The 27765-nt window shown below is 46.3% G+C and overlaps 1 protein-coding gene and 2 long non-coding RNA genes across 3 annotated transcripts in view; 1 reads left to right on the top strand and 2 right to left on the bottom strand.

The window, feature by feature from the left end:
* LOC137422652 (uncharacterized) overlaps positions 1–27765 on the bottom strand; it is a 1758619-nt gene that overhangs the window by 990954 nt on the left and 739900 nt on the right. Inside the window, exon 3 of the long non-coding RNA XR_013622652.1 lies at positions 27468–27653. This is a non-coding gene — a long non-coding RNA (uncharacterized LOC137422652). The remainder of the gene's footprint in view (positions 1–27467; positions 27654–27765) is intronic.
* On the bottom strand, positions 381–24808 carry LOC137421891 (tyrosine-protein kinase Src42A). The gene is made up of 8 exons (XM_078773118.1): positions 24107–24808; positions 19753–19874; positions 15932–16095; positions 15491–15659; positions 11865–12023; positions 4662–4843; positions 1971–2127; positions 381–1552 (listed from the first exon to the last, which is right to left on the bottom strand). Exons 1-8 carry the CDS (start codon positions 24571–24573, stop codon positions 1341–1343), a joined length of 1632 nt encoding a protein of 543 aa, XP_078629244.1. The 5' UTR covers positions 24574–24808; the 3' UTR covers positions 381–1340.
* LOC137422650 (uncharacterized) lies at positions 25219–26008 on the top strand. The gene is made up of 3 exons (XR_010983561.1): positions 25219–25248; positions 25356–25439; positions 25819–26008. It is a non-coding gene; the product is annotated as an uncharacterized LOC137422650 (long non-coding RNA).

Here is a 27765-nt window from a genome sequence, read left to right as displayed (position 1 = left end):
TCAAGGCTCACATAAATGTTGACTTTTTATACATACAATGAAACTTTGTAATACTTACAATGAAAAGTGTTTGTGTGAAGATAATCTTTGTATGCATTTCTAAAAGTACAAGATCGAGGCCCATGACGGAGCGAGAAGACAGCAAGTAATTGTAAGCAAATAACTCATAATTGGGCGAGACAACCAGCAACAAGAAATGGAATAAAATGAAAGAGCGCAGCAGAGGAAACAGGAAGCAGCAAACAAGAGGGTTGGGTTATGTCGGGTAAAAAAGATCATTTATAGGGATGGGGGATGTGATTATGACACAGCACCTGCTTGAATCCCTGGAGGGGAAAATATGGATCCACATGGATAAAATAACAACAAAAGATTGGAGGTGGGGAATAGGCCTGGATTTTGGGAATCCCTTTATTTCTTGGAAAATAATATACAGTACAAACCCACCATTTGAAATTTTATCAAAGTATTCTTTTCAACGCACAATAAATATACAATCAGGGCTGGCAGGATAGCCTAGAATCTGTCCCAGCTCCAAGTTGCCATCCTGGTGTTTAGCGAAGAGTAGGCGAGTCGTCGCTGGCACCCTGAACAAATATTCCTGCCTGGACTCTGCGTAGCTGGTGATCTGGCCTTGCAGGTTCCTAGACACCAGGTTGCACTTCTTGCTATCTGGGCAGCAGTTTCGGTAGTATAAACTGACCAGGTAGGTGGTTCACATGTAACGTGAACGGATTATTCGGATACAAACGGCCATCAAAACAGGTATACAATTGGAAAAGGTGGACAGATTTCTTCTTTGTGTCAAAGCCAGTGTATATCAATCTGTTGAATGATTATTTTATAGAATCTGAAGCTGGGCTTGAACTCCAAAACAAAAGGGAGCAATTAAGAGGACTGTGTAATCCAAAGAAATGATTTGGAGCCAATTGTGATGCAGATTATAAGCCATTCATCCTTGCGCTTTACAATGTTTCGACAGTAGAGACAAAGAAAGGAGAAATGGTGTGAGAAAGGGGAGGTGGGGAGGCCATAAAAGCAGGGATTTGTGCACACCAGAATGGGCACTTTCAATTACAGAAGCTTAAATTAACAACCAGTCAAACACAGGCCTTGTCCACATACGGAAATGTTAATTACACGCAGAGATACAAAATGGAGAGAAGGAAGGCGTGCGAAACGGAGAGACAAACGGAAACATAACACAGGTAGACCCAAGACACAGGTAGACCTCCAATTATTTTGGAGGGGGCTTTGAGCAGCACCTTTAAGGCAACGTGACGCGTATTCACCCGGGTCTTCACCCGCTCGTATAATCTGCCGGGCAATGTCCAGCAGATTCAATTCAGGACACTGGCCTCGGTATAGTTACTGCCCCCAATCATGTAGTAATCTTCGAGCTGCCATTGCAATGTCTCAAACGTGGGGCGTGCCATCTCATTCTGGTGCCAGCATTCCATCATCAGCTGGTAGAACTGTTGCGGGCAGCCGAATGGACATGGCATACGGTATCCACGTTCAACTGCTACCAGCACTTCCGCATTAGACATCCCTGTATCAATGAACACGATTGGGAAAAGAAGAGTGCAACATTCTAGTTAAAAAGAAGAACAAATTGGGCAAAGAGAAGAACAAACTATGATGGATTAGGCTTGATCCGCTATGTTTGCAGGGGGTTTACAGTCGGAAAGGAGTCAGGTGCATATTATTGATGCAAAAATTAAGAAACCTGTTCCTCCACCTCCACCTCCACCTCCACCTCCACAAATCACACTTCCCTCAGTTTTCTTTATTCACCTTTCCCATAAATCACCTTTCCTTTACACTCCCACATATGCTCGTTTCTCTCATATCCATAAATCTCATATCCATCTCTTCATTTTCTCTATAGTGCTCCACCTCCCCCAAGGTGCTCAATGACAACTTACCTGGGTAAGGTGTCTTCCCATAAGTAACAATCTCCAACTTACCTGGGTAAGGTGTCTTCCCATAAGTAACAATCTCATACAGCAGAATACCAAAGGACCAGACGTCAGACTTTGTGGTGAAGCGGTTGAAATTAGCCGCTTCGGGCGCGGTCCACTTGATGGGAAACTTTGATCCGATGCGAGCCTCGTACTCATCCTCCTACATCCACATCCATCATATCACATCAGTTCTACACACCTGTTTTATATTTCTCATTGCATATTGAAAAACAAGCGTTAGTCAGGCTCACTATGTCAATAAATTATATTTCGTTCAAAATCATGGTAGATTAGCAAACATATACATTTTTGGAAAGGTTATAGCATAAGGAAACTAAAAATCAATGTTTACATTTGGAGAGATACCTGTATGGCGGCCATTTTGGATTTTCAAAATGGCCACTGTAAAATACATATTTTGTTCTATTTCTGCCTCTAATTACCCTAAAAACTTTTTAAAATATACTAAACCTATATTTTCAGGGACAAGGAATCCTATGAAAGTATCAAATTAGTGCTATGGGGAATGGTAAGACACGAATCAAAGGTTTTGAATTGCAAAATACTGTCTTTATATTCGCGATAAGTTGCATAATCAAATACATGTTATCATTTTGTACAGGCAGTTAATAACATCAAAATGTGTCACAATAATTCATATCACCAAACATACACAGGCAGTCAGCAAAATCATATATACACATGCAGTCAGTATAACTTCACATCTACACAGGCAGTCAATGACAAAATATACACAGGCAGTCAATGGCATCAAACATACACGATTACATAATATGCCATTTAGAGTTCGTCATCACTGTCCTGTGTGTCGTATCCGACAATATAGTCCGCATCGTTTTCACAGTCCGTTCCACACAGGCAAAGGTCGGTCAAATTGATTGGCAAATCGAATTGGTCGATGGTCGATCGAATCGAATTCGATGAATCGAATCGAATCGAATCGATCGAAGTGGTCGAATAGTCGAATGGTCGATCGAAGCGATTGGTCGAATGGTCGGATTGGTCGAATGGAATTGGTCGATTGGTCGAATCGAATTGGTCGGAATTGGCAAATGTAAACATTGATTTTCAGATTTTCCATGTAATAACGTTTCCAAAAATGTATAGGTTTGCTAATCTACCATGATTTTGAAGGAAAAAAGATATAGTCCGTGGGCTGAGTAGGGTTTACATGCACCCCCCCCCTCCCCCCACAACTTAACTTCCCGGGTATGTCCATGTACCCCCCACCCTCGGGGTTAGGAAAAACCATGTTAACAGAAAAAAAAACTCATTCCCTCATAGTTTGACCTCTGGTGACCTCATTTGCATATAACACATATCATTGTAAAGTGTGTCCCAGGACAAACATTTTGAGGGGTCGTATGCAACCATAGGATGACTAGGTAAAAAGTTATGGCCATTTGAATTTCGCCTACCCCTAATTTTCGGAAATCACTGACACAGGGGGGGTAACATCAAAATATGCGTGGGAGGTACCTTGGGAATGAGTTTTTTTTCTGTTAACATGGTTTTTCCTAACCCCTAGGGTGGGGGGTACATGGACATACCCGGGAAGTTAAGTTGTGGGGGGGGGGGGGGGGGTGCATGTAAACCCTACTCAGCCCACGGACTAATAGTGAACCTGACTACGTTACGCCTCGGTCCCCCGTCGGTGAAGTGATGCGAGTTGACAAAGTGGAAGACGCAAGTCGGCCATCTTGGATTTTGACGTGGCGACCCAATTTTCAATAGCGTTCTTCCTTATGTGTGGATACACCCACACACCAGATTAGACGTTAGTAGTTCGTTTATTTTTCAAGATATTTCGCTCACAAGGTTCAGACATATATATATGGTGGCGGCCATCTTGGATTTTGACGTGGCGACCCAATTTTCAATAGCGTTCTTCCTTCCTTATGCCGAGATACACCCACACACCAGATTAGAAGTTCGTTTATTTTTCAAGATATTTCGCTCACAAGGTTCAGACATATATATATGGTGGCGGCCATCTTGGATTTTGACGTGGCGACCCAATTTTCAATAGCGTTCTTCCTTATGTGTGGATACACCCACACACGGGATTAGAAGTTAGTAGTTCATTTATTTTTCAAGATATTTCGCTCACAAGGTTCAGACATATATATGGTGGGGGCCATCTTGGATTTTGACGTGGCGATCCAATTTTCATTAGCGTTCTTCCTTATGCCTGGATACACCCACACACCAGATTAGAAGTTAGTAGTTCATTTATTTTTCAAGATATTTCGCTCACAAGGTTCAGACATTTACTTTTCAAGATATCGCGCTCAAGGTTTAGATATGGTGACAGCCATCTTGGATTTTGACGTGGCGACCTAATTTTCAATAGGGTTCTTCCATATGCCTAGTTGCACCCACACACCAAATTAGAATTCGGTCCTTCGCTTACTTTTATAAAGATATTGCAGTGCACGTACGCACGCACGCACGGACGCACACACGGACGGAGGGTAAAACCATACTCCCCTTTCGCTCCGCGGTGCGACGGGGGACAATTAAAATCACACCGTTAGCGATAATTAAAAAAACGTCTGAAAGATCATTGGACCACCTCGTACGTATGGAACATTGCATGAGTGAGAATTCCCATTCGATCACCATTTGAAATGTCATTGCCGTGAGATATTTGATAAAGTGCACATTATATACCTTTATAACCCGGGCGAGACCAAAGTCGGCGACTTTGCAGCAATAGTGTAGGTCGACCAGGATGTTACGTGCAGCTAGGTCCCGGTGAATGTAGTTCTGCAATTCAAGGTAAGCCATCCCGGCCGCCACTTGGGCTGCCATGTCAACAAGGACAGGGCAGGGTAGAGTCTTCCCTGTGGGAGCTTAGGGATTGATGAGGATGAAATGGGAAATTAGAATGGGAACAAATGGTCAACATCAAGTTACAAATGTGTTGGAAGCAATGAATTGGGGTGGACATTATAATAGTTGCAATTCGATCAATTGATTTTACAAATGCATTGAAGTGTGTTCAGTTCACGTCCTTCGTGCTGGCCATTTCAGATCTTTATGGATAGGATTCAGGCTTTTAATTCAATCAATGAATTAATCAATGAATTCAATGAATTTTAATTCAATTCAATTTTAATTCACCTATTTACATATCACGTGCCTTCGATACAGTCTGGCACCCCGCTCTGCTCACCAAACTCTCCTCTTTTGGTATCCATGGAAATCTCCACGCATGGCTGGCGGACTTCCTCTCTAGTCGTAGTCAACGTGTGGCTCTGAATGGATTTCTCTCATCTCCTCTTCCTGTTCAGGCTGGAGTTCCCCAAAGCAGTGTTCTGGGCCCTGTGCTTTTTCTGGTCTTCATCAACGATCTCTCTGACTCTCTTGAAAATCCTCTCTATCTCTTTGCTGATGACTCCACTCTCTGCCGCTCCATTCCTCATCCCTCAGATCGGCAGTCTGCAGCCTCCTCACTCTCTGCAGACCTGGACAAAATCACAGACTGGGCAAACAAGTGGAACATGTCTTTCAATCCTGACAAATCTCACACTCTTACGATGTCTCTCCGAAAAGACCGACTGGACAACCCTCCCATCTACTTTCTGAATAATCCTCTCCAAGAAGTTCTGTCACTCAAGCTTTTGGGTCTCACTATCTGCCATGATCTTTCCTGGGAAAACCACATTTCAAATCTGGCCTCTAAAGCCAGTCGCCGACTGGGCAGCCTCCGTCGTGCGAAGTCCTTCCTTAGCACACCTGAGCTCCTCACCACATATAAGGCTTTAATCCGCAGCTCATTGGAATACTGCTCTCCCCTCTGGGCTGGTGCTCCTGCCTCACACCTAGCTCATCTTCAGGCTGTTGAAACCAAAGTGTTCAGAATCATTGGAATCTCCCGCGATGAAGCTAACTCCAAGGGCCTTTCACTTACTAACCGCAGGCAGGTTGGTGGTCTTTCCGTCTTCTAACGACTCCTCTCCGGCCTTGCTCCCCCAGCTCTCTCTGTGCTCTGTCCCCCAAATATTCCTACAGGTAGCACAATATCTGCCTGCAACCCTCTTATGGTTAAACTGCCAAAATCAAGACTCTCTGCTCACCTTCACTCCTTCATTCCTCTTTTCTCCCGCCTCTGGAACAAACTCCCTCACTCTCTTCAATCCCACTCCTCCCTCCAGGTCTTTAAAACAGCTGTTCACCACCATCTCTTATCTTCCCCCATCCATCTGCATTATGTTTGCCACTCTGTCAAAGCGCCTTTGGGCTTCTGGAAAAGCGCTATAGAAAATAAATGAATTATTATTATTATTATTATCCAAAATCTTGATCTTTTCTACCCCTGCTAATTTCACCCCAAATCCACTTTTTTGAAATACCAACTTCTTTCCTGGAAGTCGTTGGTGTCCTTGTGTTTTATACTTCTCCCACCTCCCTCCCCCTTCCCATGCCTCTTCCCCCCAAGCCCTCTCCCTCCCACACATCTCCCGATGTCCCTGCTCTCAAATGTTGTGTTTGTGTGCTTCCCCTTCTCTCCCCATCTTGTCTACCGCTCCCTCTTTTTATATATTTTGTTTGTCCGTTTGATTTTGATTTTTTGTGTGAAAAATGTTAGCTCTTTCAAGAGCCTCGATTTTGTATACAAAAAAAACAAAACAAAAAAAAAACATCTTGATTTCCTAATGGACAGAAAGAGCCAATGTCTATTTGCTGGTGAGGAAAAGGTGAGGGAGGCAGGCCTCCTTGGCATACCCCAGGAACAAAGGATCTGTTCACCATTTGGGACTCGGGCAGAGTGGGAGGAAAACCAGGGGGGATAAGCAGGTAGGTACGGAAGCTGGGATCCCTGGTGGAACCATGTTAGGGAAGCTGGGATCCCTGGTGGAACCATGTTAGGGAAGCTGGGATCCCTGGTGGAACCATGTTAGGGAAGCTGGGATCACTGGTGGAACCATGTTAGGGAAGCTGGGATCCCTGGTGGAACCATGTTAGGGAAGCTGGGATCCCTGGTGGATTGGTGGAACCATGTAAGGGAAGCTGGGATCCTTGGTGGAACCATGTTAGGGAAGCTGGGATCCCTGGTGGAACCATGTTAGGGAAGCTGGGATCACTGGTGGAACCATGTTAGGGAAGCTGGGATCCCTGGTGGAACCATGTTAGGGAAGCTGGGATCACTGGTGGAACCATGTTAGGGAAGCTGGGATCCCTGGTGGAACCATGTTAGGGAAGCTGGGATCCCTGGTGGAACCATGTTAGGGAAGCTGGGATCCCTGGTGGAACCATGTTAGGGAAGCTGGGATCCCTGGTGGAACCATGTTAGGGAAGCTGGGATCCCTGGTGGAACCATGTTAGGGAAGCTGGGATCCCTGGTGGAACCATGTTAGGGAAGCTGGGATCACTGGTGGAACCATGTTAGGGAAGCTGGGATCCCTGGTGGAACCATGTTAGGGAAGCTGGGATCCCTGGTGGAACCATGTTAGGGAAGCTGGGATCCCTGGTGGAACCATGTTAGGGAAGCTGGGATCCCTGGTGGAACCATGTTAGGGAAGCTGGGATCACTGGTGGAACCATGTTAGGGAAGCTGGGATCCCTGGTGGAACCATGTTAGGGAAGCTGGGATCCCTGGTGGATTGGTGGAACCATGTAAGGGAAGCTGGGATCCTTGGTGGAACCATGTTAGGGAAGCTGGGATCCCTGGTGGAACCATGTTAGGGAAGCTGGGATCACTGGTGGAACCATGTTAGGGAAGCTGGGATCCCTGGTGGAACCATGTTAGGGAAGCTGGGATCACTGGTGGAACCATGTTAGGGAAGCTGGGATCCCTGGTGGAACCATGTTAGGGAAGCTGGGATCCCTGGTGGAACCATGTTAGGGAAGCTGGGATCCCTGGTGGAACCATGTTAGGGAAGCTGGGATCCCTGGTGGAACCATGTTAGGGAAGCTGGGATCCCTGGTGGAACCATGTTAGGGAAGCTGGGATCACTGGTGGAACCATGTTAGGGAAGCTGGGATCCCTGGTGGAACCATGTTAGGGAAGCTGGGATCCCTGGTGGAACCATGTTAGGGAAGCTGGGATCCCTGGTGGAACCATGTTAGGGAAGCTGGGATCCCTGGTGGAACCATGTTAGGGAAGCTGGGATCCCTGGTGGAACCATGTTAGGGAAGCTGGGATCCCTGGTGGAACCATGTTAGGGAAGCTGGGATCACTGGTGGAACCATGTTAGGGAAGCTGGGATCACTGGGATCACTGGTGGAACCATGTTAGGGAAGCTGGGATCCCTGGTGGAACCATGTTAGGGAAGCTGGGATCCCTGGTGGAACCATGTTAGGGAAGCTGGGATCCCTGGTGGAACCATGTTAGGGAAGCTGGGATCCCTGGTGGAACCATGTTAGGGAAGCTGGGATCCCTGGTGGAACCATGTTAGGGAAGCTGGGATCACTGGTGGAACCATGTTAGGGAAGCTGGGATCCCTGGTGGAACCATGTTAGGGAAGCTGGGATCACTGGTGGAACCATGTTAGGGAAGCTGGGATCCCTGGTGGAACCATGTTAGGGAAGCTGGGATCCCTGGTGGAACCATGTTAGGGAAGCTGGGATCCCTGGTGGAACCATGTTAGGGAAGCTGGGATCCCTGGTGGAACCATGTTAGGGAAGCTGGGATCCCTGGTGGAACCATGTTAGGGAAGCTGGGATCCCTGGTGGAACCATGTTAGGGAAGCTGGGATCACTGGTGGAACCATGTTAGGGAAGCTGGGATCACTGGTGGAACCATGTTAGGGAAGCTGGGATCCCTGGTGGAACCATGTTAGGGAAGCTGGGATCCCTGGTGGAACCATGTTAGGGAAGCTGGGATCCCTGGTGGAACCATGTTAGGGAAGCTGGGATCCCTGGTGGAACCATGTTAGGGAAGCTGGGATCCCTGGTGGAACCATGTTAGGGAAGCTGGGATCACTGGTGGAACCATGTTAGGGAAGCTGGGATCCCTGGTGGAACCATGTTAGGGAAGCTGGGATCCCTGGTGGAACCATGTTAGGGAAGCTGGGATCCCTGGTGGAACCATGTTAGGGAAGCTGGGATCCCTGGTGGAATCATGTTAGGGAAGCTGGGATCCCTGGTGGAACCATGTTAGGGAAGCTGGGATCCCTGGTGGAACTATGTTAGGGAAGCTGGGATCCCTGGTGGAACCATGTTAGGGAAGCTGGGATCCCTGGTGGAACCATGTTAGGGAAGCTGGGATCCCTGGTGGAACCATGTTAGGGAAGCTGGGATCCCTGGTGGAACCATGTTAGGGAAGCTGGGATCCCTGGTGGAACCATGTTAGGGAAGCTGGGATCCCTGGTGGAACCATGTCAGGGAAGCTGGGATCCCTGGTGGAACCATGTTAGGGAAGCTGGGATCCCTGGTGGAACCATGTTAGGGAAGCTGGGATCCCTGGTGGAACCATGTCAGGGAAGCTGGGATCACTGGTGGAACCATGTTAGGGAAGCTGGGATCCCTGGTGGAACCATGTTAGGGAAGCTGGGATCCCTGGTGGAACCATGTTAGGGAAGCTGGGATCCCTGGTGGAACCATGTTAGGGAAGCTGGGATCCCTGGTGGAACCATGTTAGGGAAGCTGGGATCCCTGGTGGAACCATGTCAGGGAAGCTGGGATCCCTGGTGGAACCATGTTAGGGAAGCTGGGATCCCTGGTGGAACCATGTTAGGGAAGCTGGGATCCCTGGTGGTGGAACCAGAAGCCTTGGTGAAGCCTTTTGGGGATCTAAGAAGTGAAAGACACCTTGTACTTGTAATTTAGTACTCCAGGAACGAGGTGCAGAAGCGATCCACCCAGACGAGGGGATGAGGTCTGTCACTCAGCACAAATCCGAGACTTAAGAAAAACCTTCTGGTACATCACCTGGTGGGAAACAACAAGCGGCTTTTCTGCCATGTTGTTCTACTGCAGCCAGGTGAGCCAGATTGCCTACCAGGATGAAGGAGCATCCATCGTTGTCATTTGTCACAACAATCGACTTATCCTTTATTGGGTTAGAGTGTGCCCCGATCAATAAGCCATGCTCCTCAATTTGCTCTTAGTGTTTGTTATCCTCACAAAAACGGAGGTCTTTTCACTGCAACAATAAAGAGAATGACGTAACGACTTCAGCAACGTTTGTGTCAAGGACAGGAAGGATTGGGAGAAGATTCCCATCATGTTTTAGATGTCGTCATTTGTGATAAATCTTTAACCATTTTGCTCTGCACAGACATTTAATGCATTAATCTCGGCTCAAGAGATTTACCTGCTCTCCTGGGGTAACTTCAAAAACCGAGTGTACATTGGTAATGGCATACGTAATAGGTGAACATCAGAAGGCGACCATGCACCATGTGATCAGCTCACTATTCAGGAAGTCAATGCTTGTGAATTTCTGTGCATGGTTTGGAATAAAAGATTGTTGCATTTCTAAGATTAATTTGACTGGTGAACCGTACATGGTCGTAGTTTGAGAGGTTAAATTATTTAAAGGTAAATTGGTCATCTCACCACAAGGTGGTATAACCGGTTGGCTCAATGTCGTGGCATTATGGCATGGCAAAAAGGGTCATGTGGTCTGGTGGGTGATAAGACCCAATAACTGCGAAGATCAATTTGACAATCAATTTTTGAAAGTTCGTTTTTTTGGATTTATTTAAATAAAAAAACTAAAAATAAAATAACCCCCCCCCCCCCCCCCCCTCCATAGTGCTTAAGCCTTTTTGATTAATGTCAGTTATATACAAGTACACATTCGCGTAAATAAATACAAAACAATTACCAGGCATTTGAACCCAAATAACCAAAATTCCAGAAGCAGTTGAAGTTGGTGGTAAGGCTTCTTCTTCTTCTTCTTCTCTGTGTGTGATCCCCGATTCGGGAGAACAGACTTAAAGTCAAAATTTGGCGGGGCTTGACCCCTAAATGACATGGAAATTGTAAATGTTAAGTTATAAACACTGCCTGTTGTTATCCTCTTTAGTGGTGGTAGTTGTTGTTGTAGAATGTTGTTGTTGTTGTTGTAGAAAGAATCATTGGAATCTCCCGTGATGAAGCTAACTCCAAGGGCCTCTCAGTCATTCACCGCAGGCAGGTTGGTGGTCTTTCCGTCTTCTACCGACTCCTCTCTGGCCTTGTCCCCCCAGCTCTCTCTGTGCTCTGTCCCCCAAATATTCCTACAGGTCGCACAAGATCTGCCAGCAACCCTCTGATGGTTAAACTGCCAAAATCAAGACTCGCTGCTCACCTTCACTCCTTCATTCCTCTTTTCTCCCACCTCTGGAACAAACTCCCTCACTCTTCAATCCCACTCCACTCTCCAGGTCTTTAAAACAGCTGTTCACCACCATCTCTTATCTTCCCCCATCCAAAACCTTGATCTTTTCTACCCCCGCTAATTTCACCCCAATTCCACTTTTTTGAAATACCAACTTCTGTCCTGGAAGTCCTTGGTGTCCTTGTGTTTTATACCTCCCCCCCCCCCCCCTTCCCACACCTCCTCCCCCCAAGCCCTCTCCCTCCCACACATCTCCCTGCTCTCAAATGTTGTGTTTGTGTGCTTCTCCTTCTCTCCCCATCTTGTCTTCCACTCCCTATTTTTGGGTATTTTGTTTGTCTGGTTGATTTGTTTGTGAAGTAAATGTCAGCTCTTTCACGAGCCTCGATTCTGTATACAAAAAAAAAAAAAAAAAAAAAATTGCCCCAGTCAGTTCTGGTTGAACAGACCAATGGCACGGAGATAGCCGATCGATCTCACAGGAGCGACTCAGACATCCCTGGTTCGATCTTTAGTGTTGTCTGTTATCCTCTTTGGTGGTGGTAGTTTTAGACATTGTTAGTCATCACACACAAGCACTCATCACCCACTCACTCACTCACTCTGCAGGTACGACGACAAGCTGCCAAACTGCATGAGCTCGGTTATGATGTAGATCGGTTCCTCGAGTGTGCACACGGCGTACAGCTGGATCAACTTGGGGTGACGCAGACGTTTCATGATCCCTGCTTCCTGCATGAAGTCCTCTCGGTTCATGGTGCCTGTGAGCGAACACGGGTCCACATTTTTGTCATCGGACAAATTAACCCGAATGGAATCCTTGTTAAACGCCATGTGCTTCGTTTGAGTCATGTAATGCATACCCTGTAGAAGTTTCAACATACTCCTGTTTATTCCCCAACAATACCAAGTTCAAACTACAGCAATACAATGACAGCGTTACCGGAACACGGTTTACATTCGTGTCACTGAAACAAAGTGATCACTTTATGCTTTATACACCAAGTAATCTATTAAGGAACATGTATGTGCTGATGGATCATTGAGGGCAACATCATCGCATGACCATAATCTGATGGATTTTAATACTAACTAGCCGAAACCCGTGGAACATCCACGGAAGGGAGGATGTGGTGTATGGATAGAGTGTACCATTATGGATGGCATAGGGGATTTGCTTGTCCGAGTAAGAGTTAGGAAGAAAGATGAGAATGAAGAGTGCGTATATGAACAACGATCGACGACACCGGCACAAATGCATGCTCTGGATTGTCCACTCAGTGCACGGCTTGCTTTCGCCTTCGCCTGTCCAATCAGCGGACGGCTTCCTTCGCCTTCGCCCAGCAGACGCCAATACGATGGCGTCGTATCGGCAGTTAATCGGATGCTTTTGGGCCCCAACGTCGGCTAATTCAGATTTTTCGAGTATGGTTGTACGTGATAAACAAAGAGCGCGGTTCGTAGATCGTAAATCCATTAGTGCCGTGGGCATCGGGTCACTGGGTGCGGTGTAAAAGGGATAACAAATTCGAGTCCTTACGCTATTATTATATAGATAGATGTCCGGTACATGGTAACATGAAGAACTAGCCTTGTATATGAAGGCTATTGTTGACCTGCATCGGCGGACAGGTATAACGATGGAAAACAAGACTGATAGTCTAACAAGGGCGTAGCCGGGCTTGGATCTGCTGAGTGGAGGATATGCGGTCCCCCTGTCATGTGACCAGATCCTCAGCTCTGATTGGTGGACATTTTGTGAGGGACATTTACATACACCGGATGGACAGACAAACGCTGTTCCAGACGGCATTGCTTTACAGGCTACGCTGTAAAATTATGGCTGCGGAACCACGTGACTGATGACGTCATCAATTTGTCGATGCTCATGACATTGTTGACTAATTTATCCCTAGATCCCGTTCAAGAAAATTCATACTGATCAGATCAAGCCTTCTACTTGTCGATTTATGACGTCATGATGAAGGCACCTATGACATCATTAACATATGTTATTCCCCATGGGGAGTACTTAACGATGAGCTACCTTTCATTTTTTTCCATTGAGTAGTTTCGGAGATATAGAGGTGCAAAGTTTTTCGGTTTTTCCTAGATAGCACCCCTACCACGTGACCTATGACGTAATTCTCATTTAAAAAAATTATACTGGAGGAGGCGCTCCGATGTTGAATATTTTGCGTCAATCGGACCAACGGTTGCAGAGAAAACGTATTTTACAGGGAATAAACCCATAAAATGCCGGCAGAAGGGTAATACATACATTCATACATACATACATACCACACATATGCTGTTCCAGATGGCTTTGCCCTACAGACTACCACATAAAAATCAACAGGACATTGATCGAAGTATGCCAACTGCTGTAGGAAGCAAGGAGACGCTGATGTTTGGGGCCTTAATCCTTCGTCACATTACATGGTACCCTGGGGTACCAAGAAATGTTGAGATCAACTTTTTTATCAGTGTGATCATGATTTAACATTAATAGACAAATAAATTAGAGTAGAACTGTTTGAATGGATCATCTCAGGAGACAAAGTAATCAAAGTAAAATCTCAGGAGACAAAGTACTACATAATGTACCGATGTACCTGTTAATAAATCAACCTGGGGGTAAAGGGGAGAGGAGCATCCTCCATAAACATGTGTTTCTGACTGGTGGGCCATCATAAAGTATGGATGTATCAGATGCTTCATCACCATTCTGCACTGACCACCACCCACCACCCACCACCCACCACCCCCCTGAAAGAGTTGGCCACACCTCTCTGCCGTCTTTAATAAATATAAACCTCTTTGTGCCATGAGATCAGGAATAATGTTCCACACAGGGGCTAGTGTGGCATGGATCCTGACCAACGGGATGTGTCTGCCATGCACAATGTCTGGGGACCAACGGGATGTGTCTGCCACGCACAATGTCTGGGGACCAACGGGATGTGTCTGCCACGCACAATGTCTGGGGACCAACGGGATGTGTCTGCCACGCACAATGTCTGGGGACCAACAGGATGTGTCTGCCATGCACAATACCTGTGGACTGATGGGATGTGTCTGCCACGCACAATGTCTGGGGACCAACGGGATGTGTCTGCCACGCACAATGTCTGGGGACCAACGGGATGTGTCTGCCATGCACAATGCCTGTGGACTGATGGGATGTGTCTGCCACGCACAATGTCTGCGGACTAATGGGATGTGTCTGTCACGCACAATGTCTGCAGACCAACGGGATGAGTGCCTGCCACGCATAATGTCTGCAGACCAATGGAATGTGTGTCTACCACGCACAATGTCTGGGGACCAACGGGATGTGTCTGCCACGCACAATTTCTGCGGACCAACAGGATGTGTCTGCCACGCACAATGTCTGGGGACCAACGGGATGTGTCTGCCATGCACTGCGCCTGTCGATCTAGAGAGGCAGCGGAGACAAAGGAGTTTAAATAAGAAAGTCGGGGAGAGGTAAGGGTAGTAGGGCATCTGTTCCATGTTGATGACGACAGCTCAGCAACTAGAAACACATTTTCACGGATCATGTCCATCTGGTATAAAATATTCAGGAACGAATAACTGCATTATGACCTATGGGGTGTTTTACCGAGGAGCAGGATATGGTTCATCTGCCTGCACAAAACCAGAGGAGCTTATGCTTTTTAACCTGCAATTGGCTTGGCCACCTCTCCAAATTTGCTTGTGTGAACCACTGACGGGATGGTGTGTGGCAGTGACATGTTATTGGTCAGGATCACCAAGTGGCAATAGCTAGTGTGGCACATGGTTGCTGGTCCCACCACAGTGAAGGACTTTAAATGAATCTTCCTTTCATGTTAGTTTCTCAGCACACGTCTATTTGTGTACACATCATGCCAGGAAATATTACCAGCCAAAAGGCAATGCCATAAATAGTTATATCATTTTGGGACCATCAACATATTGTATACGCTCAATTATTGACTCCCAATTGCACTCCCTCTCCATCTTACACATAAAATATGGAGATGACCTCGAATCTTTGCACCCATGCGTCCCACTGCCCATTATGGTCTGTCTTGCTTGAAAATGCAGATCATAATATCCATGTTGAAAAAAAACCCCACCAATCCATCCAGCGACGTAGGAGATATAGCCTCATGGTGAAAGTGATGCAACAGACCAACAACCAACAACATTTAGCAAACACAAGTCAGGAAATCAACTCCACCTGGTTTCAAGGTTTTGACCGCCACGGGAGTTGTGCTATTCCACAGGCCCTGCCAGACTTCACCAAACTGTCCGGCACCGAGCCGTCGGACCAACTTTACAGATGAACGTGGAATCTCCCACTTGTCTGCAGTCTCTGCAGACAGGCCAGCTGTCTGTGGCATGTCCTTCTGCAGCAGAGGTAAGAAACAACAGCACAATGCAATGAGCCTCTTTGGTTACATTACCTGCCGTTATGGATTTTGTCCTTTGGAGCACACCTATAATATCAATTGGGACTTAATTTAGGCCTGCCAAGTTAAGTTTTATCTGTGGGGTCTAATATGACCTTATGGTGAGACGAATCGAGCATGTTTAAATCTTTCCCAGACATCACCAGAATGGAGGTTTGGAGTCAAACCTTTACAGGATTCGAGAGGGTGTGTGGACTGGGATCATGCACCTTCACAGCAACTGTGCCCAATTGTACGCAGAGACCATTGGCGGCCTTGCTGTAGAACGCCACGAGATCTTGGATCGAGGAGAACGTGGAGCGTCGTGTGATGAAGTAGCTATCGCCTTCCGTATATCGAATGCGGTAATGTTTGACAATGTCTCCATCGCGCACTGCACAAAGACACCACAGCATTAAAGTACCACGATGACAACATACAACCTTACATTTGGGACGATGACAAAGCATGGGGACAAGACATGGGACGTGCACCGTCTGAAGGTCTGAAATGTCGCACCCATAATGTCCCTCCGGATCTCCAGCACAAATACATTCACTTAACGTTTTATACTTCGAGCTAATCAGTAACAGACTGTTTGCGACTTCAAGAGAAATATTTCATTATACAGACCTGCAATGCCCAGGTTTGTCACGGCAATTTATTGACTTTGGTCCTACAAGGTAACAAAACACGCGTTACCCCGCAGGCGACGCCATGAATAATGTCACCCTTTATTGGCAATCCTTCTCTTACAAAACAAATTCATCGTCAACAGTTTTAGGTTTATTTTTGCATATTCTCTGCCTCTTTACTCTTTCTAGGCAATGACACCAATTTGCAAATTGTGCAGGGTTCCGGCACTCAACGTACTGCTCTTTTCGAAAAGCGCAGCACCTTTGGAGCTCACAAGAGAATGCTGGAATATGGAACAGGTGGATTATGGGGACCCTTTTACAAGGCAGTTTGGTCTATGGTGCAACACCTGACTCGAAAGGCACCAAGATGGCATAAGTTTGTAATCGGTTGTTATTTCTTTCTTCCAGGAATTCTACCCAGACTAGACAACTCGAAGAAGGGTACGTGGCACGAGACATTACGTGGCGATGGATGGGACCTGTGTAATGATGGCAGGGATTGGTCTCCTTTGATTGAATGCAGCAAATTGCTGCAAGTAGCATCAGTTTCTGACAGGTGGAATTGTGCCACTAATGGTGCCCCCTGTAAGTTAGAGCAAGAATTTGGAATTTATTGCTGGTGATAGCCCACCTAGTCTTCACAAAGGACATTGTGTGATCTTTAACGTCCACCAACTAATGCTAGCCCATGGGACACCAGGTTAACATCGATCCGAGGGACGGCACACGCATCAATTTGAAACACCAGGATGACAGTTTATAGCCGGGTCAAGATTAGGGATCGGTGAAGACCACACGGGTAATAAAAATGTGATGCTCATGACATCATCGAGCGTGCACTAGCTGCACAAAAGGTACAGGTTGGTATGTGAAAAATGTCTCTACCCCATCCTATAGATGTGGCCGTCATAGGCTGGCAACGAGGCACTCAGGAATGTTGACTGTGATGCACAATAAAGTAAGGACAAGGCGAACTCAATGAGAAACTCTTATCACGGAACAGGCAGCTAGGCTGATTGCTTTATCAGAAACAAAATAAATCTTACTTTGTCGTTGGGCACATGTGCTCGGGATGGAGGAGAGTGTGTCGTCAGGCAGGTCTTTGATATGGATGCAGATGGGAAAAGTTGCAAACCAAAATTGAGGTGGTGGAGAGGACGTTTGGGATAGAGGTGTGTGTGTGGAGAGAGAAAACTCATATGGCCGACCCCAGAAAAGGGTGGGTTAAATTGGGGGCATGAAGGCAGATATATGGAGGATTGTAATTTGTGGACAAAGTTAGGACATCTCAATTAGTTGGTCACTCGAGACTGGACTTTCATTTAAACGCCGTACTCGAAAAATGGCCGAAATGATAACACGGACATCCCCAGAATATTGCTGACAAACAGCTAACCCGATCTTTCAAGGTCGGCCTCGATATTGAATGAAATCTTTCGCTCGGTAAGATTGCAAGGGAGTCTCCAAGATTTGCTTCAACTGAACAGAAAGTTTTGCTTGGGTAATCTTGCAAATGTTCATATTTTACTTTTGCTCGTCCTTACCGATTTTTATCTCGCAGTAAGAATTTCCACGGAGAAGTGCTGCCATAACCAAAAATAGGCAACTTTTTCCCACCAGATTATCACCCCTCTGGCATAAAAGGAAAAACTAGAACGGCACTCAGTGGAGAGCATACCTCCACCGGGTTGGCCATTTCACTCAATGGTGAAAAATCACTTTTAAAAATTCTACTACCTGGATCCAGGTCCGGATCTTCACCGAAATTGAATCGATTCTTCCTCGTCACACACACAACCGGTCCAACAAGTTTCGGCCAAATCCATCCATAACCTTTTGAAATATCCTGCTATGTATCGTTTTTGGCCCTATCTCTCAATGGTGAAGAATCACTTGAGGAATTAAATAATTCTCATATCCAAATTCATATTCAGATCTTCACCAAAATCGAATCAATTCGTCCTTGTCAGACACCCAACCGGTCCACCAAGGTTCGTCCAAATCCGTCGACAACTTTTTGAGATATCCTGCTATGTATAGTTTTTGGCCCTATCTGTCAATGGTGAAGAATCACTTGAGGAATTAAATAATTCTCATATCCAAATTCATATTCAGATCTTCACCAAAATCGAATCAATTCGTCCTTGTCAGACACACAACCTGTCCACCAAGGTTCGTCCAAATCCATCCATAACCTTTTGAAATATCCTGCTATGTATCGTTTTTGGCCCTATCTCTCAATGGTGAAGAATCACTTGAGGAATTAAATAATTCTCATATCCAAATTCATATTCAGATCTTCACCAAAATCGAATCAATTCGTCCTTGTCAGACACCCAACCGGTCCACCAAGGTTCGTCCAAATCCGTCGACAACTTTTTGAAATATCCTGCTATGTATCGTTTTTGGCCCTATCTCTCAATGGTGAAGATTCGCTTAAGGAACTAAATAATTCTCATATCCGAATCCATATTCAGATCTTCACCAAAATCTAATCGATTCTTCCTCGTCACACACACAACCTGCCCACAGAGTTTTGCCCAAATCCATCCATAACCTTTTGAAATATCCTGCTATGTATCGTTTTTGGCCCTATCTCCCAATGGTGAAGAATCACTTTAAAAACTATAGTAGCCGGATCCGGATCTTCACCAAAATCGAATCATTTCGTCCTTGTCACATACGCTACATCTCTGCCAAATTCCGTCCAGATCCGTTCATAACTTTGAGATATTTTGTTCACAAACAGACAGATAGGGGTGAAAACATAACCTCCATCCACTTTTGGTAGCGGAGGTAACAAGAAGAATCAAGATCATCACGTATTGTGAAAGTTTTTTGTTTTTTTTTGCTCGTGGAAGCTTCCCAATCGTTTTCTTTTTATTGCCAAATAAACCGCCCCTGTTGCTCTAATATCCCCGGGGTGCCAAGCTGGCACAAGGAGCAGGGCATGATGTTGCGTGGGTTGGCAGGATAACCTAGAGATACGCACACTCGCTTCTTCTGAGCTCTCTAGCCTGGGTTTGAATCCTGACCCAGCTATCAAATGTCATCCTGGTGTTTCACAGGCCAACGTGTGTGCCATTCCTCGGATGGACGTTAAAAATTGGCGCCACGTCTGCCAGAATTAGTTGGTGGACGTTAAAGATCCTAAAGTATCTTTCACAAAGAGAAGACGAGTTATCGCCGGCAACCTGACCAAGTTACAAATAAGGCATTGCATAATCAAGATGATGATGATGTAGGGCGAGTGAAGCAGGCATGGCACGCACGGCTGGATGTTTGGAATAGAAATGCGCGATTTCAGTCCACAGCGGACACTCGTGGTCTCAGGCCTGTGCGGGCACAGCAAATGTGGGCACGAGTGACTGGGTAAAGTGCAATTCGTGCAAAGTGCATGAAAGAGGGCATACCTGAAAGGGAGTAACCATGTCCCTCGCTTCCACTCTCACGCAACAAGAAGGACCCTTGCTCATTACATGGCAACAGCAGCTGCCGCTCCGCCTCCGCACGCTTTATCTGTCCAAAATACCACCTGTGGAGTTGTGGTGGAACAGTGCATGCAACATTACGCTGCTCATAGGTGAACCCTCGGCTAGAATCTGGAGGCTGGCCCCAGGAATCCAAAAGATCAGAGGCACGCCTGTCCGGCATCTGACCCTCGGGTGACCTGGCCCTGGATACCCATCACCATTTCACAACCACAGTTTGCCTGAGAACCGCCAGTTTTGCTTACGCATGGTGAGGTTTACTTGTTTAAAAAAGGTGATATCTGCACAAGTTAAGCCATCATTTTGTTACAATTCCTTACAATCAGCTAGAGATATTATTGCACTTACATTAGACCTTTTTCAATGGCTCAAATAATACAAAAATGTAATGGAGTTTTTTGGGAGTAAAATGTTCAGTTTCAACTGTCAGAGATTACTGGGATGGCCTGTTTAGCATTCCCACTGGAATCCAGTCAATATTTCTGGAATCCCAGGATGAAATCCCATATAATCTCAAAGTCCTTGTCCTCCTTCACGCGATTTGTGGATGAGCTACACCATGCGCCCAAAGCGGACGGTTAAGAAAAATACGAGTCACTTAAGTTTTACAAAACTTATTTCACTCATCGTTGTTACATCGTTCGAAATATGACGTCACGACTCCTACTCACATCGATTTCTATGCACGCTGCGGGTCTGTGCGTTGCACTTTTACATCTTAATTAAGGCCAAACCTACTGAGGGTATCATCCATAACACCAATTCACATGGGTATGTGAAGTCAACAGAACAGACGTAGTTTTTTTTTTTTTAATCAAAGTCTGACACGGACGAGCGCCATTTTGACAGTAAACACGAGGAGAGCGATAACGTGCTGCCTTTCTGGTCACTCTTATCTAGGACCGGCAGGCAAACTGGTTCAGCCTTTCCAACGGAGACATCCCAAGCATTCTTGGCATGTCAGGACACAAGTTCACACCTCGCGCTCACGAGAAAACATCACCTCGTCTTTCTCTCACTCAGACCGTCAGCCGTGGACCCTTTTACAGTGCATTCCCAATGCAGATTCGTCCAGCGGCCCATCCAGCACTGGTCCTTAATTAGCCATAGACTGGTCCTTAATTAGCCATAAAGACTGGTCCTTAATTAGCCACAAAGACCGGTCATTAGCCACAGAGACCCATCCTTGTAGCCACAGAGACCGATCCTTATAGCCACGGAGACCGGTCCTTATAGCCACGGAGACCGGTCCTTATAGCCACAGAGACTGGTCCTCATAGCCACAGAGACTGGTCCTCATAGCCACAGAGACCGGTCCTCTTTGCCACAGAGACCGGTCCTCTTTGCCACCGAGACCGGTCCTTATAGCCACAAAGACCGGTCCTTATAGCCACAAAGACAAGGTCCTTATAGCCACAAAGACCGGTCCTTATAGCCACAAAGACCGGTCCTTATAGCCACAAAGACCGGGCCTTATAGCCACAAAGACCGGGCCTTATAGCCACAAAGACCGGTCCTTAGAGCCACAAGGACTGGTCCTTAGAGCCACAGATGGATCCTTAGCCACAGATACTGATCCTTAATGAGCCACAAAGACTGATCCTTAATGAGCCACAAAGACTGATCCTTAATGAGCCACAAAGACTGATCCTTAGAGCCACAAAGACTGATCCTTAATGAGCCACAAAGACTGATCCTTAATGAGCCACAAAGACTGATCCTTAATGAGCCACAAATACTGATCCTTAATGAGCCACAAAGACTGATCCTTAATGAGCCACAAAGACCGATCCTTAATGAGCTACAGAGACTGATCCTTAATGAGCCACAAAGACTGATCCTTAATGAGCCACAAAGACTGATCCTTAATGAGCCACAAATACTGATCCTCAATGAGCCACAAAGACTGATCCTCAATGAGCCACAAAGACTGATCCTCAATGAGCCACAATGACTGATCCTTAGAGCCACAAAGACTGATCCTCAATGAGCCACAAAGACTGATCCTCAATGAGCCACAAAGACTGATCCTTAGAGCCACAAAGACTGATCCTCAATGAGCCACAAAGACTGATCCTCAATGAGCCACAAATACTGATCCTCAATGAGCCACAAATACTGATCCTTAATGAGCCACAAAGACCGATCCTTAATGAGCTACAGAGACTGATTCTTAATGAGCCACAAAGACTGATCCTTAATGAGCCACAAATACTGATCCTCAATGAGCCACAAAGACTGATCCTCAATGAGCCAAAAAGACTGATCCTCAATGAGCCACAAAGACTGATCCTTAATGAGCCACAAATACTGATCCTTCATGAGCCACAAAGACTGATCCTTAATGAGCTACAGAGACTGGTCCTTAATGAGCCACAAAGACTGATCCTCAATGAGCCACAAAGACTGATCCTCAATGAGCCACAAAGACTGAACCTCAATGAGCCACAAAGACTGATCCTTAATGAGCCACAAATACTGATCCTCAATGAGCCACAATGACTGATCCTTAGAGCCACAAAGACTGATCCTCGATGAGCCACAAAGACTGATCCTCAATGAGCCACAAATACTGATCCTCAATGAGCCACAAATACTGATCCTTAATGAGCCACAAAGACCGATCCTTAATGAGCTACAGAGACTGATTCTTAATGAGCCACAAAGACTGATCCTTTATGAGCCACAAATACTGATCCTCAATGAGCCACAAAGACTGATCCTCAATGAGCCAAAAAGACTGATCCTCAATGAGCCACAAAGACTGATCCTTAATGAGCCACAAATACTGATCCTTCATGAGCCACAAAGACTGATCCTTAATGAGCTACAGAGACTGGTCCTTAATGAGCCACAAAGACTGATCCTTAATGAGCCACAAATACTGATCCTCAATGAGCCACAAAGACTGATCCTCAATGAGCCAAAAAGACTGATCCTCAATGAGCCACAAAGACTGATCCTTAATGAGCCACAAATACTGATCCTTCATGAGCCACAAAGACTGATCCTTAATGAGCTACAGAGACTGGTCCTTAATGAGCCACAAAGACTGATCCTCAATGAGCCACAAAGACTGATCCTCAATGAGCCACAAAGACTGAACCTCAATGAGCCACAAAAACTGATCCTTAATGAGCCACAAATACTGATCCTCAATGAGCCACAAAGACTGATCCTCAATGAGCCAAAAAGACTGATCCTCAATGAGCCACAAAGACTGATCCTTAATGAGCCACAAATACTGATCCTTCATGAGCCACAAAGACTGATCCTTAATGAGCTACAGAGACTGGTCCTTAATGAGCCACAAAGACTGATCCTCAATGAGCCACAAAGACTGAACCTCAATGAGCCACAAAGACTGATCCTCAATGAGCCACAAAGACTGATCCTCAATGAGCCACAAAGACTGATCCTCAATGAGCCACAAAGACTGATCCTTAATGAGCCACAAATACTGATCCTCAATGAGCCACAAAGACTGATCCTTAATGAGCTACAAAGACTGATCCTTAATGAGCCACAAAGACTGATCCTTAATGAGCCACAAAGACTGATCCTTAATGAGCCACAAAGACTGATCCTTAATGAGCCAAAGACCGATCCTTAATGAGTCACAAAGACTAGTCCTTTATAAGCCACAATGACCGATCCTTAATGAGTCACAAAGACCGATCCTTAATGAGCCACAAATACTGATCCTTAATGAGCCACAAAGACTGATCCTTAATGAGCCAAAGACCGATCCTTAATGAGTCACAAAGACTAGTCCTTTATAAGCCACAAAGACCGATCCTTAATGAGCCACAAAGACCGATCCTTAATGAGCCACAAATACTGATCCTTAATGAGCCAAGGAAGATCCATCGAACGCTCGACATGAAATCGATCCGATAACGATCCTCAACTTCAGGAACATGGGAGTGAAAAGCAAAGTTTGGAATAGTTTCAAACGTCACAATTGATCGACCTTTGTTGGTTCGTTTTTCCTCAAAGACCATTCGGTGCAGACCCGTGAAGGGTTAAGAACGTCACTGGAAGCCTCTTGTGGGTTATTTTTAAAAACATAATAATAATAATGGGGAATTTGTTGTTAATGGTCCGTGGTGATGATGTGCGTTAAAAGCGGGAATGCGCCGGATTTCCCTTCGACTGCCCGTGCGTCACGTCACGGACCACTTCCGGTCTAGACCGGACATCCACGGTCTCACGGTGCACCCGGTCCACCCGGTCCACATCCGTTACCTCCCATTAACAATCCCGATGAACTCACGTCTCGGCCTCCATGCTCCCCACCGGTGCCAGGAAGTTCGAAGGCACGTAACCCTCCCTGAGAGACCCGGGAGGTCCCAGGTGCAGCAGTCGTGCGAACCACCAGTCGCCGCGACCCGAGTCCAGCACATCGAGCTCATCCCCTCGGGAGAAGCTCAGGTCGCTCTCCGTGCGTGCCGAGTAATCGAACAGGGCGACGGCGCGGTGAGGGGGATCCTTGTACACCTTCGGGACTAACATTGCATCCGGGGCCGTCGGGCCGGCAGGTTCGGAGACCTTCACGGTCTTGACGTCCGCTGAGGGCACACGAGCGCCGGTGTGGTCTTCCGTGGTCGCGTCGAGGTCTCGTTTAGGCTCCACGTAATCGTTGCTCTGCTGCGGATGATCGTGATGGCCTTTCCGTAGCGACGAAGGCAAATATTTTGTGGACCCGTTCCTGTGGCGCTCTTTGTGAAGATAGTTCCCCATGGCGTCCTTTCGGTTGCACCCGCCCGAGTCGTGACTCAAGGTATGCGTGAGGCGAACATCCCCTCATCTCCCGCCACCCCACCCCTTTAAACGCCGTCTTCCCTCCTTCTTCTTCTTCACTCCTCCCACAATCATCTCGACTTCACCAACTTCCACCCCTACTCCTCCCTCCGTTCCGATCCCCTCTCTGTCGCCCGACCAGGTGTGCGGCCGACGCACATTGACTGGGCGTGGCGTGGGGCGTGACCATAAGTTTGCCGACGTCACGTTCTGTGCAGTTTTCTGTTTCTAACTCCAACACAGGAAGTGCTGCAGACTTTAACCTTTGAATGCGTGGCAGTGAATCCTTCTCGCGAACGAATTTACACGTTTCATTCTTTCCTCGCCGGCACGAATCTATATGTAAATCCTGGGAGACCTCGACAGATTAACGGATGAGAGGTCAGGGAGGATGCACGGGGTGGACAAAATGGATCCAGAAACTCTGAGGAAGGAAAAACTGGAAATTCGAAAGGAGGTGGGTTTGGGGTGGGTTAACGGGGTAGAAAAGATCAAGGTCTTGAATGGGGGATGATCTGAGATGGTGATGAAGACCTGGTGGGAAGAATGAGATTAAAGAAAATATGGAAGGTGATTCCACAGGCAGGAAAAACGACGAACAATTAACGAGTGGAGGTGAGCATTCACAGGATATTCACAATCTCAGGTTAACCTCCTTCCTCCCTGCTGTCCCCCAAATCACATCCCTTCTGTTTTTATTTATTATAATCTCCATTTCCCAGCGGAACCTCGTGCGGGCGATGGACGAGTCCTGGCGTGTCGGTGAAGATCCCCAGCAGGATCTACCTGTCTGGGTAGTGCGCCAGGTGCGTGATGGACGGACACAAACAGACCGTGGGACATTTATTTTCCCACGGATTCATTGTCCATCTTCCATTTTGTATCGGTTTATCTTGTCCCCTAACGTGCGTGGCCCGCTCGTGGTCTTCGTCCTGCAGATACGCTATCATTGTGGGACAGATTTTAAGCCGGTCGTCCTTTGAAATTGCAGAACAGTAAATATTCACAGTCCATGTAACTTTTTCTTTATCTTTCATGGTGTTTTCAGAAATATAACCAGAAAACGGATTTGTTTTGGTTACCGTTTTCATGGTTCTTTACCGCAAAGGATATTGATGCTCTGAGCAAAGCATTTCTACTTTTCCCCCTCTCTAGCTTGGTCAGTGAAGGTTTGTGTGTTTCCAGCCGCCTCCCCTCTTGGCTGGATCCCCTGTCTCACATGTTGCTCAGATTGACACCATGGAAACCAAGAACTTCAAGACCATTGGATTCTTCTGCGATGAAGCTGAGTCTATGGACCTATCACTTCACCATCGTAGAGACAGGTTGGTGGTCTCTGTCTTTCATCACCTCCTTTCTGGTCTTGCACCCTCTGCTCTTTCCATGCTGCCCCCCCCCCCCCCCCCAATGTATCTCCAGGGTACACCATCCACTAAATCCAGGATCATTGCTCACCTCCACTCATTGTCATTCTTCCCTCCAGGTTTTCAAGTCAGCTGTTCACCACCATGTCAGATTATCCCCAATCCAAAACCATGATCTTTTCTACCCTCGTGAACCCCCCAGGCCTCTCACCCTCACCACAATCCCTCCTCGTTTGAAATTCCCAGTTTTCCCTCCTGTGAGTTTTTTCTTTTTCCCCCTCCTGAGACCTGATGCATCCTCTCCTGCCCCCAATTTCCTCTCTACACCCATTGTTCGTCCAAGTCTGCCTCTATCCTGGCCTTCAGCTAAGCTGTTGGAACAGTTGAGAGATGGGGAAACACCACTTGTCTTGTTGTGTCCTGATCCGTTCAATGTAATAGGACTAACTCTTCCACAAGCCTCGAATATCTATACAATTTTTTTTACAAGATGCTTATCTTATTCTGCTGTATTAAATAAAGCAATTATGTGTGTGTTTGTGTGTATATATGTATGTACGTGTGCATGTACATCTGATAATCATATAAAAGAAAAACAGGGCTGGCCCGATCTCCACCAAATTTTGCATACATGTTGATAGTGCCCAGGGTAACCCCCTCTACTCTCTCCTCCCCCCCTGCTCCTCGGGAGGGAGAGGATGACGAATTTTCAATGCTCCGGAAGAGGAGAAGGTGTTTCCAGTGGAACAAATAACACAATACTCTTTCTTTCATGAATCTTCAGTTGGTCAATGCAGAGGAATAAATACATGTATGGTGTTGTGTCTTCAGCAATTAAACCATAAACATTATAAATTGTACCTCACTTAAATCATGTACTCATTTTTGCCAAGTGTCACTTGATGCATGATTTCATTAATCTATCTGGCGGGCACTCCTGCCCTCCGGGTGGTCGTACCCTTCTTGGCTTACCTTCGGTGGGCAATGTGCTGTATTCTTGGACACATTCTTGGAAATGCACTTTATAATTTTGAAAGTAATTTTATTGATCACAACAAATACTCCACATCATAATTTTGAGAAGGTTCCATCATATTATGAAGAAAAGAAAGGAAGAATATTTGTAATACCGGCTACTACCAAAGGTGGCGCCATACCATACAATGTATATGCAGTGCATATATATATATATATATATATATATTGTTACGGTCCGCGGATAAGGATGTTGTTTGCCGAGCAGAGGCACCGCGGCCGAACAGTTTTCCCCGACTAAACCCGATTCCCGAACGTTGGCCGGATCGCGCCACAGATATTCAATTTGGAAACCTCTAAAGCGACCGAATGTAAAGTGGAAGAAGAAGACGTACAGAAGAGTAACGGGATTTATTATTTACACACACAAGCAAAAGGAGCAGTCAAAGTTATATACAGGGAACATGGAAAAAGCAGGTGACACAGTGAAAATACTAGCTTATACAAACTTAATTAAATACCCAGTACAGAACAAACAGAACAAACTCACGTACACAAGAAGGATGGAATGGCAGGAATGAATGCTGGAAGGAGGAATGGGAAGGTTCAGCTGGGGCAGATGGTTCGGGCTTGATCCCGCACGGGACGTCGGCTGGACCTCGACGGCCACCGATGCCACCGCTATCTGGTTCCCGCGGGGTAACGGGTTGAAACTGCCTGGTGGAGTCAACGCTGCTTGTGGAGCCAAAGCTGCTTCTCTGGCTCACCTCAGGACGCATCTGCCGTCTCTGGC

This window comes from Myxine glutinosa, chromosome 2, assembly GCF_964187855.1.
Source record: "Myxine glutinosa chromosome 2, kmMyxGlut1.1, whole genome shotgun sequence".
Taxonomy (NCBI): Eukaryota; Metazoa; Chordata; class Myxini; order Myxiniformes; family Myxinidae; genus Myxine; species Myxine glutinosa.
Note: the sequence above shows the minus strand (reverse complement) of the source record. Positions and strands in the feature narration are given on the sequence as shown.

Coding starts and splice junctions, on each gene's coding strand:
- LOC137421891 (XM_078773118.1), bottom strand. CDS start 24,573: ATGGGGAACTATCTTCACAAAGAGCGCCACAGGAACGGGTCCACAAAA. Junction 19,875..24,106: donor GGGAGCATGGAGGCCGAGAC/GTGAGTTCATCG, acceptor ACAACTCCACAG/GTGGTATTTTGGACAGATAA. Junction 2,128..4,661: donor GTCTCGCCCGGGTTATAAAG/GTATATAATGTG, acceptor ATGTGGATGTAG/GAGGATGAGTACGAGGCTCG.